This window comes from Hyaena hyaena, unplaced genomic scaffold (genome assembly GCF_003009895.1).
Source record: "Hyaena hyaena isolate Hyena2069 unplaced genomic scaffold, ASM300989v1 scaffold_81, whole genome shotgun sequence".
NCBI classification, from domain to species: Eukaryota; Metazoa; Chordata; class Mammalia; order Carnivora; family Hyaenidae; genus Hyaena; species Hyaena hyaena.
This window is the reverse complement of record NW_024080714.1, coordinates 599,117-614,053: the sequence shown is the minus strand read 5'-3', so window position 1 is coordinate 614,053 and position 14,937 is coordinate 599,117. Positions and strand designations below refer to the sequence as shown.

General features: G+C 42.7%; 1 protein-coding gene across 7 annotated transcripts in view; it reads left to right on the top strand.

Annotated features, from left to right (window-relative positions):
* ARID1B (AT-rich interaction domain 1B) overlaps positions 1-14,937 on the top strand; it is a 443,851-nt gene that overhangs the window by 39,814 nt on the left and 389,100 nt on the right. For all 7 annotated transcript variants that reach the window (XM_039234083.1, XM_039234081.1, XM_039234078.1 and 4 more), the window contains exon 2: positions 12,179-12,373. In XM_039234083.1, coding sequence (XP_039090014.1) covers positions 12,179-12,373 — 195 coding nt within the window. The remainder of the gene's footprint in view (positions 1-12,178; positions 12,374-14,937) is intronic.

The following is a 14,937-nucleotide window of genomic DNA, read 5'->3' as shown; positions in this document are numbered from 1 at the left end:
CTTTTTGCCCCCTTCTTTTAGCTTTTAGTTTGGAATAATTTCAGGGACTGGAGGTGGCTCAGTCCATTAAGTGTCTGACTTCAGCTCAGGTCATGATCTCATGGTTGTGGGTTCGAGCCCCACGTCGGGCTCTGTGCTGACAGCTCAGAGCCTGGAGCCTGCTTCAGATTCTGTGTCTCCCCCTCTCTCTCTCTCTCTCTCTCTCTGCCCCTCCCCTACTTGTGCTCTGTCTCTAAAATAAATAAACATTAAAAAAATTAAAGTAATTTCAAATTTACAGGACAGTCTCAAGAATAGTGCAGATATATCCCATATACTTTTTACTTTGATACATCAGTTTTGCTACATTTACTTTACCCACTTACACTTTTGCCCAACTACAGATCTATCGACAATGTATTTTCTCAGGAGAGTAGGTTGCGTATATCCCTCCCTTTACTCCTAAATAGTGCCAGTGTATTTCCTGGAGTGTATTTCCTGGGATGAAGTTGTTCTTTTACTTACCTCAGTGCCGTTAGCACTGTTGGGATATTTAACTTGGGTGCAGGACTTGAACTACCGTCCATATTCTAATTTTGTCCACTGTCCTAATAGCATCTGTATAGCAATCTTCTTTCCTTCAGTGCAGGATCTTGCCTAGGAAGTATATATGCATTTAATTGCTCCTTTTCAGTGTATACTGAACAAGGGTCCATTTGTACTATTTTCTTTATAAATGCAGTACTGTACTGTAAGTATATTTTTTCTCAAGATTTTTTCTTAAGTTTATTTATTTTGAGAGAGAGAGAGAGCGAGAGAGAGAGAGCGTGAGTGGGGATGGGGCAGAGGGAGAGGGAGAGAAAGAATACCAAGCAGAAGTCTGAAGCAGGGCCTGATCTACAAGCCATGAGATCATGACCTGAGCCAAAATGAAGAGTCAGATGTTCAACTGAGTGACCCTTCCCCAGGGGCCCCTCTTTATTATTTTCTTTATAACGTTTTCTTTGGTTTACTTTATTGTAAGAATATAGTGTATATACATAGAACGTAGAACATACAATACATGTAACATACAAATATGTGTTAATAGACTAAGGTATTGGCAAGGCTTCTGGTCCACGGTAGGCTAAAAGTAGTTAAGTTTTTGGAAAGTCAAAAGTTCCATGTGAATTTTTGACTCTGTGGGGTCAGTGCCTAAACCCCGACGATGTTCAGGGGTCAACTATGTATTAGTCATATTAACTTTTATTTTCTTTGAACAATCACATTACACTACCATCAGCATATGCTTTCACTTCATCATGGCTCTGATAAAGTGGGTCTTTCGTGGGCTCGTGCTCGGAAAGCATGTTTACATGGGGGCTGGCGGTCTGTGTATGAAGCAGGCACTCTTTGTCTAGGGATTGGTAAGTCAGTTGTTAGCCTTCAAATAGTTTTATTGGTAGTTTCTTTAATGCAATTTTAAAGTTGTTAATTTTCAAAAGTTAATGAAATAGTTTCAAAGAGGCCTGATGGCCACCATGGCGATGGCTGGGGAACTAGGACCTTCTCAGACTGTCTTTAGGTGCCGGTCTGGCATGTCTTTGGAATTATTTGTCAATGCAGATCACATGCCAGATGTCTTTAGAATGGTTGTCTTTTTGAGGGAGGTATTATCTTCACTTGAAAGATGGGAAAACTGTGACTTAGAGCGCTGGAAGAACTTACCCGACATTTCGTGTGGTGAGTCAGCAGCAGGAGAGGATTATGAACCCAGGTCTACCCAGTGTCAAACTTTATGCTTTTCCCGTTGTCGTAGACACAGCATGTTAGTTTCTGCTTGTTTGCAGAATCTGATAATTGGTAGTGGCTTCCTGCAGCTGTGCAGGGTGAAAGATTCTGAGGCTTACTGGACTTCGGGAAGATGAATACTAGGATTGATTAGCAACTCTCTCTTCTCTGCACATTAGTAGAGGGGTGGAGGGTATCCGGGCCTCTTGGTGATTATTCTGAGGTTACGCTTCCACTTAATAATGATGATAATAAAATCTGTCCCTATTAAAAGCCTGTTTTGTGCCAAGAACGTAACTATAGTAGCTCCAATTCTGTAACAACTCTATAGTGATAGTGGCAGCGTTCTTGGTGTTTATCTAGATGCATTAACTGAGATGCAGAGAGGTTAAGTGGTGACTTTCTTTAGCATTACATAGCTAAAAGTGATGTTGAAATTTAACGTATTCTCATAAAACCTTCCTTTCTTGATTTAAAACTGTATTTATATGGGAAATATACTATATGATTTCTCTTTCTTAAATAAGCCTGCTACTAAGTTGTCAGCAGTGACACAATGAATATGAATGATAGTGCATACTTAGAAATGTAAATTTTAGAAATTGTCAAAGCCATGGTAGTAGCTGTAGAGTTTTTTTTGGGGGGTGCTGAGAATAACAAATCTGCAGGAAAATAGAAATATATACCATTCCTATTTTGATATTCCCTTTAGATCTAATCTAATCTTGAAATAAAATATATATATACTTGGGTTTGTTCATACAATTATTACATTTGCTAAATTAAATGTAAAAGTATGGTATAGTCAGAGAGTAATTTACTCACTAAATTGACGTTACAAGTTGCTGAACTTGGGGGATTAGGCAAATAATAGGTTTTCCCAGTTTATAAAAATCAGCCCCAAACTGAGGAATCAAAACAGTCCTAGTTTCTGGACTTAATTCTGCGGAATCTAGATGAAAGCTGTTAATGGGTATATTATTTGTCTTCTCACTTCATCATTCCTGTCCCTGTGGGACAGTCTATTGGGGAGACAGACTATCAAATAGTCACTCAAATACATGTTCTTGCAGGGTTTCCTGAGAGCCAGGAAGGAAGAGCACAGTGTTTTCTGAGGGGGTCCTGCCTCACTCTGCTGTTCAGGGAGGGTTTCTCTGAGGACATGACTGTAGCGCTGAGCTCTGCAGGCTCCTGTCTGGAGGGGACATTGCAGTCAAAGGCCCAGGGGTGGGAAAGTATATGGATTTTTAGAGCCCCATGGAGGCCAGTCTGGTTGGAGGGGGGATTTCGTTTGGCAGCAGTGGTGGGTCCAGCTGACTGGACTTGGTGAGGGATGTCTGTGGTGGGAGAGGAAGGAGTCAGGATGCATCCTGGGATTCTAACTAGTGCATCTGATTGGGGAGTGTCTTTCCCTGAGATCAGAAACAGGTGGGAAGGGTACTAGGCATCCGGGCAGGAATGTCGGGTGGCAGTTGGGTATAGAACTCCGGGGCTCAGGGAATCAGCCAAGAGACACATGTTTGGGGGACACAGACATGAGGAGGTAATGGAAGTTGTGGCTTTATATGAACTTGTGAAAAGCGAAGCTTTGTGTGCAATGATGCATGACTCTTTACCTCTTGCGCTATTGACCATCAAGAAGCCTACATTCCAGTTGGAGTCCTATTTAACTGACGATGTGTTGAGAAAGTCATTGCTTCTTCTCTTTAACACATGTTAACTATGCCCAGCATTGTGCTAAGTGCTAGGTATGCAATGATGAAAAAGACAAAATTTTTGCCTTTTAATTAATGGTATGTTGGGAGACAAGACCATAAATAACTTAAATGATTGAGTGATTTCACTCTGACTTCAATTTGCTAATTTGTTATGAGGAAAAGAAAAAAGATTTAGGAAGCTATTACTGTGTGATAAATCCTGTGGTACTTCATTTGATCCCCCAGCGTCACAAGAGGTGAACATGACTGTACTGTTAGACATGAGTCTAGGTTACATGGCTGGCAAGTTGTATAGGCAGGATTCGCACACCAGGTCTGTCTGATCTAAACTCCCTGCCATTACCTTACACCTTTTTAATCTAGAATTCTAAGTGTGTGTGTGTGTGTGTGTGTGTGTGTGTGTGTGTGTTTGTGAAACTGTGGACTGTTTATTTCATATGAAAAAGATGGAGGGATTCGAGGCAGGGAAGAGGTCATCCAAGGCAGATGCTTGTGCTTTCAGGGGAAGCATGGGAAGTGAGTCAGCAGAGCGCTATGCATCAGTGCAAAGGATCTTCCTAAGGTTTCTAATGAAGACCTTCCTCTAGGAATGGTGATGCCTGGATTTATGTCAGTCTTTAAAAATGGCACTGGTGGTTAGCCGAAGGCGCTGTCTGCTTCCTTGACCTCTTCAATATTTTTGTCAGTGACTGTGGCAAAGACATGAATGAAATGGCATGCTGATTTAATTGGTGGTTGATGTCATGATAGGAAATACAGTTAATATGTTAGATGTCAGGCTAGAATGGTGACCAGAAATAAGCAGAATGAAAGTAAGCAGAGGTACAGACAGACTTGTACCACTAAAGTCAATTAACCAACTGTATAATAGAAGAAGGAGGAGGTGGGGTTTCATTACATCGAATGGGATGGATCATGAGTGTGATGGGGGGCACCCGAGTGGCTCAGTTGGTTAAGCATCCAACTCTTGATTTCGATCAGGTCATGATCTCGCCTTCATGAGATCAAGCCCTGAGTCGGTTCCATGCTGGGCGTGGAGCCTGTTTACGATTCTCTCCCTCCCTCCCTCTCTGCCCTGTTCCTCTTCCCTCTCTCTCAAGAAAATTAAAAAGAAAACAAAAACAAAAACAAAAAAAACGTGTGATGGGGTGGCCAAACAAGCACAGAGATCTGAGGCCACATTAGTACCAGGCTAGGCTCTGCGAAGAAGGAGCAAGCCTCTCCCCAGAATACCTTTTTGAATGTTATTTTTATTGGTGGTTTATGGAAATTATGTTATATATATGTAACAACATACTACTATTTGATGGCTAATCTTAATTCTGGAAAATGAAAATTCAGTGGTATTTTAAATTTAGAATATAATTAAAAAATATTGTGTCTTCTACTCTTGTCCTGCTTAACGATAATGTATATGTGATAAACTTCTTTATTTAAAATTATACATCAAAACATGTTTCTTTCAGCTAAAAACTGCACAAATAAAAATTTCCTACAGCCCCATTTTTACAATTTTTCCTACCTCATCCCCTTACCCTCCCTCTTTCAGATTTCATTCTGTGGTCCCACAAATATATGTGTTCTATGTAACTTGCCTGAAGGAAACTCACACCAAAAACACTGACCGTGCCCATCTTTCCAAGTCTGTAGATGAGTATTTTCTTCCGTCCCTGCCTCCCTTCCCACACTGCAGATGGCACCATGGTTACAGGTCACCATGGTTCTTAGACCCAACAACACAGCCTCTTCTTTTTCTTTTTTAAGTTTGCTTATTTTGAGAGAGAGAGAGAGAGAGAGAGAGAGAGGAGAGAGAGAAAATCCCAAGCAGGTTCCACACTGTCTGCGCACAGCCTGATGCGGGACTTGAACCCTTAAACTGTGAGATCATGACCTGAGCCAAAATCAGATCAGACGCCTGACCGCCTGAGCCACCCAGGGGTTCCCCAACAGCCTTTTCTGCCATGACTAATGTCTTAGAGTCCCACTGCTTGGTCCTTCCCATACCATTGTAGAACGTAGCAAATACTCCTGTATTGTCTTCAGTGTGTCGATATTCAGATTTGGAGTTCCAGGGTTAGTTCAGGTCTTCACCCGCAGGCCCTGTCTAGTCATTATTATTATGAGGAAAACCACTATGGTTGCAGATGCTGGGGTGCATTTCCCTGCCTCAGTCTCATGACCTTATGTAGACGCGGGCTGCAGTGGAGGGGACTGTGGACCCGAGTCAGGACCCTTGTGTTCTGGTCTGCGCTCTGCACGAGTCCCCAGCCCCAGGCAGGTCCCCACAACCCCCAGCCTCCGTGATGTCATCTGGGATGAGAGATTTTTCTGGGCAGTTGGATTCTGTGGTAGTGGTGACGGTGGTAACTGAGAATCTTGGTGTTTTCTGGCTTGAAGAGGAATATGTACATAAATATGTATATTTTTGAGGTGAAGGAAAGTCTTTCATGCCTTGCTCCGTTTTTGATTTAAACTCATTTTCATGCCATTAGAAGAGCTTGACCAAGACTGTTGTTGCATTGTATATTATCATTGGCTTTTGACGTGTGTCTTCTGCTTATATGTACAGAATCAAAGTAGAAATTGATCAGGGAGTTTTTTACACTTTATTTTCGAGAACATTTTACTTTATGCGATCAGCCCTCATTCCCGTGGAGCTCCTGAGTCAGCACGATCTAAGTCATGTGAGACTTCTGTGAGACCCAGGTGTGCTAAGTGAGACCCACGTACAGGGTGCGGAGCAGGGACATTGCCATTCTAGGCTACTTGGGAGGTAAGGAGGAACACCTGAAAAATGAAAAACTAGTACATGAGTTCATTAGCAACACGAGGCAACTCAGAAGTCAGTCACAGGCAGCACAGGAGAGGTTTGGGGTCATTCTATAGATAGTGCTTCTGGGGCGTGGTGAAGGGGGACGCTCTGCTGTCCTTGGACCAGGACTTGAGTGAGCCTGGGGCTACACAGGGAGGGGAGCAGGGGCATCCCCAGAATGGGGACGAGCAGCCGTTCCCTGCTGGTGGGTGCTGTGAATGGGAGTGCGCGTGCTGGGACGGGGGGCGGGCGAATACGGGACAGTTGCGTCTCCCCTCCACCCCCACCGTAGTCACGTTTGCAGCGCGCCTGGGGAAAAAACAGGCATTTTAGAGTTATATTTAGACATTATCACAAAAAAGTAAGCACATTGCTTCATGATATGGCAGCCACTACTTACAGGTCACCGTGGCTGGCTCCGATCCTTATCAGCTGAGTTTTCACATGGCTGTAATTCATGCACATCGCTCTTAAACATTTGACATTGTTTTATGTGTCCTTTTCCTTGTCTCTGTTCCACTGTGCTCGTGTGTTGTGGCTTGTTCACACATCCTGTGATCGCTGTTCTAGTTTTCTTCTTTGGACAATTGGTGTTAAGTGGTTCTGAGAGCTGTTACCGGTCTCACGGATTCGACTTTCACATTAATTGTGAGCTGGGTGTTATTTCTTCCATTTAGTGAGTGAGAAGACTAAGCAATAGGCCGATATTCAGGGGTGCACAGTGGTGGTAACTGGGGGATTAGGGTGGGCGTCCACTCCACAGCTAGGCCCACGCTTTCTTCCCTGGACCATGCTGTCCCCCGTCAGTATGAGGAGTCTCATAGCCGGGACGGATTTGGATACATAGCACCCGGCCCCATGTGACAGAGAGTATTCGAGTCAGAGCAAGACACAGCTTTGAAAGCTTTTGGTTAAAGCATATTGTCACATGACCTCTCAGAAAGAGTGGTGGTAAGAAAGCTGTTAGTAGGTATAAAACCTACCAGTACAAACACTCATTTACTCAAATTGGGTTTCATTATTTTTGTCACTTTATAGATAATGGAATGTTACTTTGAAGTTTTCTTTAGCTGCTGATAATTTAGAACATTTTTCCAAATAATGGTTCAAATGGGAAGTTTCTTTCTCTGAGCTCTTATTTAATCCAGATATATAGATACCATTATAGATCCAAAAAATGCGCAGAGGTCTTTTGGTGGATTTTGTAGTGCCTTTCTTCAATTTGTGAAATATTCAGAAAGAAACTACTAATAAATCATCTCCCTAACTTGATATCCAGTAGTAAATACAATTACATAGAAATCTTTATTGTAAGAACATACATAGGCATACTCTGGAAGAGTAGTAATGAAGGAGTAAGTGTAAAAAGCACCAAGTGTATCTAAAGTATACTAAAGGTATAGAAGTGAGTTGCTCTTTAACTTGGGTAATCTTTTTAAAATTTTTTTAATGTTTTATTTATTTCTAAGAGAGAGAGAGAGACATCGTGAGCAGGGGAGGGGTCAGAGAGAGAGGGAGACACAGAATCTGAAGCAGCCTCCAGGCTCTGAGCTAGCTGTCAGCACAGAGCCTGACGCGGGGCTCGAACCCACGAACCGTGAGATCGTGACCTGAGCCGACGTCTGACGCTTAGCTGTCTGAGACACCCAGGTGCCCCTGAACTTGGGTAATCTTTATAAGGGTAGTTGGATTCTTAGGTCGGCCTCTGCAAACCTCTGTAGCCTAGAATACAGCCTAACTGTACCACCTAGATTGTCTAGAATTTATATCAAATATATATTTAAAAAATATACACTGTACTCTCATTTAGTCGTCCTAGGAATGCAGAACCTTGTGAGGATTTTGGAGGATGTAGGTAGTTGTGGCAGCTTCCCAAAAGATTTAGTGTGTGCGCACATGCGTGCATGTGTGTGTGGTGTATAACTCATACATACGGATATATACAAAAGCTTATTTGAACAAAAGAGAGGTTATGAGAAAGTTTTATCAAGAAACAAAATTGCATGAGACGTTGCGTTACCCAATCTACACTAGGTGTGTCAAGCTCCTTGAAAATGGGTGGTACTTACCGTGGCCTTCAAAGCTCTTAACTTACAGAATTGAAGCTTGGGATACAACAGTTGTGGAATGGTATCTGGAGAGCGAAAACATGTTTAGAAAAGTATTTGAGGACTTTTAAAATGTGGACAATGTCTCTGATACAGCACACTTTTTGTATGAGAAATGAAAATACTGATACTCTGGAATAGATCATCTGAAGTATAGATGATAAAAATAAAAATTGTTTTGGGTTAGATGTGAATATGAGAAGTGACCTGGCCTTTATGGTTTTTTTTTGGAAAAGACTAAGATTTGATTTGGTTTCTTTAGGAAGATAGTAGTAAAAAGCAGGGGTTGAGGCCCGTACTCATTTAATGTTAAAAATAGCAAGAGTACACAGCAGGATGAGTTTGGGGTGTGGATGTGTATTTAACACAAGGGCATAAGGAGAGAAGGTTAAAATTAAATAATTTGCACTGTGTAAGTATCTGTTTTCATATCTGAAGTCTCACTGAAAGGTATTAGATGCATATTGAGAGGTAAGGATAATCTGTGTATTTCATGCTTTAGACTTTCAGAAATCTCGGGGTTAAGCTAACATTTTTGACATGGGTGCAAATTAACTGAATTTTAAGTAGGACCATGAGAGTTTATGGCAGCGATGAGATAGATATTACAGAACAGTTTTAGTCACTGATAAGGTGAATTTGCTGCACTATTATCTATAGCATTATAATATAGACATTCCAATCTATTTTCCATTTTAAATTTCTGCTTTAATTAAGGCAGTTTTGGTCGTGCACTATTTAAAGTGAAATAAGTAGACCTTTCCTCTGCCCTGGCTAATCCAGATTGAATGTGAAGATAGAGCTGCCTCAGGGCCCCATATTAGAAATGTAGCCTGAAATCTGATTTACTCAGCCTCTCTGTTGGCCATTCATTCACTGTGCGGATTCTGAAATCACCAGCTCAGCCTTGATTTTCACACTCCCACGGAAAGTTTTATTTTATCTTTTGAAGGAAAGTGTGGAAAATAATTACAGTTTGCTTTTTTTAGGCACACATTTTAATTTATATGATTCTGGGAAAACTTAATTCTCAATACTCGATTTTAGTTTTATTTCAGTATATCAACATACGTGTTTGTGTGTTGAATTGTGAAGCCAGCCCAGGTGGTGTAACATCAGTATATCGTTTGAGAAACTTCTGTCATTGTAAAGCACAACATTTCCTTGACGGGTGAAAGTAACACATTTAAAAGTCCATGAAATTGTGAATTTCGAGTCAAACTGTTCGGCTTGCCCATATTTTCATTCAGGTGAGATCAGTTCCCGGCAGATTGCTACGAATCCCTCAGAACCAAGCTTCCGCATGGGAAGGAGCTGTGATAGCCCATCACATACCCACTGAGCTGCCCCCTCTGCACGGTCCACTTAGGATGTCCACGGCGGGCATTGTCGTCTCTGTTCAGCCTGTCTCCTTCAGCGAGTCACTCGTTTCTCCAGGACACTGATGCATGTTCATTTTTTTCCGGTGCCTGACATGCCGCCCACAGAGGACATGCAGGAAGGCGGGCAAGGACTGCATGTGGCCTTGGGCTGGGGGGTAGGTGGGAGGGAAGACCGGCCGTTCAGGGAGCCTCCCCAAGCTGGGTCTGTGCTCCTGGCTCCCCCTCTCACCTCCCATTCCTGTCTTAGCTCCCTGTCTTTTGGTTACTGCCCTCAGCTCTGTGATGAGGCTGTCCCTGGCCAGACTCAGCAGTTACCTTCTAAGTCGCCTGCGGAAAAGGTTTCTGCCCTCACCTGTTGGACACCGGGCTGCGTTGGCATGCCTGGTTTGTTTCTACGCACGACTCCCTTCTTGTCCATGACTCCATACTCTCTAGAGTCTATGCTTCCCAACCCTTCTTTTGGCTTTTCTGTGGGCTCCTTCTTTCCCTTTTCCCTTAAATGGTGATACTCTCTAGAATCGTGTCCTCTACGCATTGTTGTTTTTTCATCTATTCTTCCTGGATAAAGTTCTTGAGGTTTTATATGCTTCCTGTTGATTAACTCATCCAGTGTTGGGTGAACATTTTGCTGTGCGCCAGGTGTGCTGTTTGACTTGCATCGTGGGGACACAGTAGTGAGTACAACAGAAAGATCACCGCCTGTGCAGGAGCACATATCCTGTGTATGCGGACCTTTCCCTGTTTATTATTGTAGCTCAGCCCTTACTCCCCAAGCTACAGACGTATTGGGCCCCTTCCTTCTGGATGTTTTCAGCTGGGTTTCCAGTAGGAACCTCAGACTGCATATGTAGTATACTGAAGGCTCCCCCTGCATCCAGGGGAGGGGGTCCATCTGCTTCTACCTCCGTGTATTCTATGTCAGGTGGTGTCTGATCATCTATTCACCCACCCTGGACCTGTCCTCTCCCTCACTCGCTCCATCTCCACGTTGTGCTGCGTCTCCATCCTGTCGCTGGAGTCTGGGCTTGCTCTCTCCCACCAGCGCTTCCAGTTCAGGCCCTCAGCTCACTGGCCTGCGGTGGCAGCCCTCCCCGGTTCCAGCCAGCCGCCTGGGAGCAGTCCTTCCGGAAGCTGGATCCCGTTAGAGTTCTCTCTGTTGAAAGCACCCAGGGGTTCATCCCCAGGATGCAGTCTGAAGCCCTTAAGATGACATCCAAGGCTCCCCCACGTGCTGGCTGCCACCTGCTTCAGCTTCTTTGCAAATTCTTGCTTCATCTGGATCTGAACTGCTTATGTGTCCTTGACCCCCCCAGGAAGCCCAGCTCCGAGGAGCCTCTACTTTCTGCGGCTGCTTCTGCTGCGTGGTCCTCTATGCCCTCTCCCTCCCCACCTTGAGCCTGGCGCTTGTCCCTTCATTTATTCTGCTCATCTTTGAGCTTTCTGGAGAATCCTCACATATATTACATAGAGCCTGGCATACAGTAGGAGTCAGTGTATGGTTCTGGAAGGCAGGAAGGCAGGCAGGCAGTATCTGTGAGATGTATGCTGCAGGCCTTTTTAGCCCCGTGGGGAGGGACTTCCCCCACCATCGCACTGCTCCTTTGAAGCACCCAGGACACGAAAGTCCCATCTGAGGCTCTAGTTCTGGCTCCGCTGAATGGCCTTGGCCCTGAGGCTCATGGGCTGACTCACTAAACCAAAAATAAAACTCAGAGTCTAGTTTTGAACTAGTTCTGTTTGGTAAGATACTGACGTGGGGACGGTGGCTTGTGACTCATAGTCTGGGAGCCTATTCATGCGCACTGGTGATCTTCGAAACTTTTCACCCTAGACGTTCTGTATTATCTAAAATCTACCCTTTCACTTTCTAATGAGCACTCAGATTCATTACTGTTTGATCAGGAGTTCCAGACTTGGGTCCAAAGTAAAGTCGTTGTTCTAAGAATACTTTGAAGTCAGCAAGCCTTGCTAACCACTCCGTATACTTTGTCGTAAAGTTAACAGGAGCTGGGTGACATTAATCATGCTCATTTCCTATATGTATAGCAGATTTTAGATGCAATTGTTTTCTTTCTGCAAACTCTTTCCTTCTCTGGTTTACACTGGATCCCTCTTTAATTGTTAAAGCCTCCCTAAAAGTAAAAAATAAACGTCTTGTAGCTATCTAGGTGTTTTTCTTAAGTGTTCTTCTGGGTTTTTATTTGCAAGGTTATTATTATTTTTTAATGCAGTAATTGACTTCCAGCATATTCGTTTCAGGTGTAATGATTTGATATTTGTATATATTGTCTGTTTTTAATATTTTCAAAATTGAGGATAGTTGTGTTTTTAACATCTGTGTGAGTATAACAAAGTCTGGCTTTGTAATAAATAACAACTTAATGCGTGTCTTTGTTTATGTTTTCACAGGGCAGCCCCATGGATCCTATGGTGATGAAGAGGCCTCAGTTGTATGGAATGGGCAGTAACCCTCATTCTCAGCCTCAGCAAAGCAGCCCTTACCCAGGAGGCTCTTACGGCCCCCCGGGGCCACAGCGCTATCCATTCAGCATCCAGGGTCGGACCCCAGGGGCCATGGGAGGCATGCAGTACCCACAGCAGCAGGTCTGTGCTAGTTTTTACCCCAGCCCTCTCCAAATTGGTGATCCTCTGGTCTTTGGGTTTTACTATCTACCTAATACTGGTACTGAGAATTGGGGGCATTTCACCGATGTTCTGCTTTCTTTTAATTATCATAGTTTCTTCAAGGAATCGTAGGTGCAGTTTCTTTTTCTTTTCAAGAAGGAAAAGTGAGCTTCTTAGACAAAGCGGAGAAAATAGCCGTTTGGTAGAGGGCTGTTACTGTGTTACTGGCTGTATCTGGGAGATAGGCAGTATTCTCATTTTGCAGCAAATTATATAGATCTGACCCCTCTAGTGAACTTGGCTTTCTAACGTTTCTGATGGCAGACTGGCAGATTTGAACTGTGAATAGATTTTTAAAGGTGAAGTTTTAACTTAAAGAATAAATAACTGTGAAAATGGCATCATTTTTGAGAAAAGTTTTGTATTCTCCCCAAAAGTTTTTTTGCATTTATTCATTAACCTGTTAATTTCATATAAGAGTATTTGGTATATATCTGTTTTCTTAGATTTTGATGGATTTGTGTTTTTACTTAAAGCAAAAAAGACTTCCCTTCCTTTTAAAACCCAGTATTTTTCTGTAGAATCAAATAGTCAGAGTTACCTTAAATGCCCATATACCTTCCAGAAGAGTAAACCTACAGTCTCTTGGATACTGAGAGTATATCCTTATAATGTTGGCCTAAGGAAGCATGATATTAGGAAAAGACTAAATTCAGACTCATTAGGGCATTTAGTTACTAGACACCCCAGAGAGCCTTATTTATAAATTCCCACACCGCGTCTTTAATCTGGAGTTTGAGGGGTGCATTGGCGTATCCACGTGCATTTTACTGAATTCCCACACCCTGTCTTTAATCTGGGGTGGGGGAGGGTGCATTGCGCGGACGGTGTGCATTTTACTGCCCCTCCAGGTAGGTGACCCCACACTGTTTCGTATACCTCCTCTATACAAATTCTTCCCAATGTTTAACCAAAAATCATCTGTAGAGGGAAAAATGGATCAGACTTTTGGTCTCTGTAAAGTGGATGTGGAGGACGATACCCTTTGACGGGCTCCAGAGCTGTGTCTGTTAAGTTGCATGTGAGCTTTTTCCTCTGTAGACTGAATACTGGTTTCCCTCTTTATCTCTGCCCCTCCTTCGATGATAGTTTTATTTTAAGGTGGTTGGAGGGAAAGCTTAGAAGTGTCAGCCTTTGAGTCCTAGCTGTTGGTTTCTTAAACAGCCTTTGTTACTGTCACTAGTTCTCACTGTCCTTTATTAAATTGGCTGCCCGGAACTCTCTCTGTCACTTGCACACTTAATTGCTCTGTTAATTTTTTTTCAACATGACTTCCTTCTTCCAGCAATATTTTGCTGCCTAGAGTAAAACATCTTTAGGCGAGGTTGCTAATGGTGAGAGGGAAATAATTTGTACACAATTGAAAAGTAAGATGTGATTTTTCTCTTCCTCCTTTGAATTTTAATCTAATTTGCCTTTGGTTGGGGGCAAGAAGGCCCAGGCAGCGAGCTGCCAAAAATTCTAATTCTCCTTTGTAGCTGACTTCACAGTGGGGGCTGATAGGGGTGTGGGATGAGTCTGGCCACAGGGCGAGAATAGAGGCAGAAGGGGAGGAGTGGCCGACCTGGCGGTATAAAACAGAAACCATGCCTTGTTTTTCTGCATCTTTTTCTTTTTCTTTTTCTTTCTTTCTTTCTTTTCTTTTCTCTTTTTTTTTTTTTTTAAGTGTTTTTAAGTTTATTTATTCACTCTGAGAGAGAGAGTACAAGTCAGGGAGGGGCAGAGAGAGAGAGAGGGAGAGAGAGAGAGAATCCCAAGCAGGATCTGCACTGTCAGCACAAAGCCCGATGGTGGGGCTTGAACTCATGAACCATGAGATCATGACCCGAGCTTAACCGACTGAGCCACCCAGGCTAAGCATCTTTCTACTGTATTTTCCTCATGTCAGATTGGAAAGTCATTTCGAAGGGTGGTGTTCATGGCAAGCTCCTAGATGCTCCTTTATCTCATTCTCTGAATGAGTTCAAATCTTAGCACAGGTTTTCAACATTAGCATAATTTGCAATCTGAAAGTGGAAATCCCAACAAATGGAAAGGGCATGTAAAGAATGATTACCTATGAATTTTTTTTCATTATTTTCTAACCACACATGTGTAAGGCTAGAAGCAGGCTATGTACGTTAAATACATAAGAGTAACTTTACTTTTCTCAGCTTTTTGTTTTTTTTTCTTAAATCCCTGTGGCTTTTATTTACCTAGATTTGAAATCCAGTAACTCTTGGATTTATTTGAAGGGACAAGTAGATGAAGATAACTCACCAAGTATTTCAGCAAATTTTTAATTAAGATTTTTAGATTAGGTATTTTTACTGCAGACCAGAAGAAACGTCTAATTCTAATTAAGGACAGATCTTCCTGATAATGAAAGGAAAATAGTGTATCTGGTAAGAAACTGAATGCCCTGGCTGTAAAATGTCAAACTTTCATATTGCGTTTGTCATCATGGAAGGTTCTAAGAAATTTGTATTGTTTTTCATCCTTTC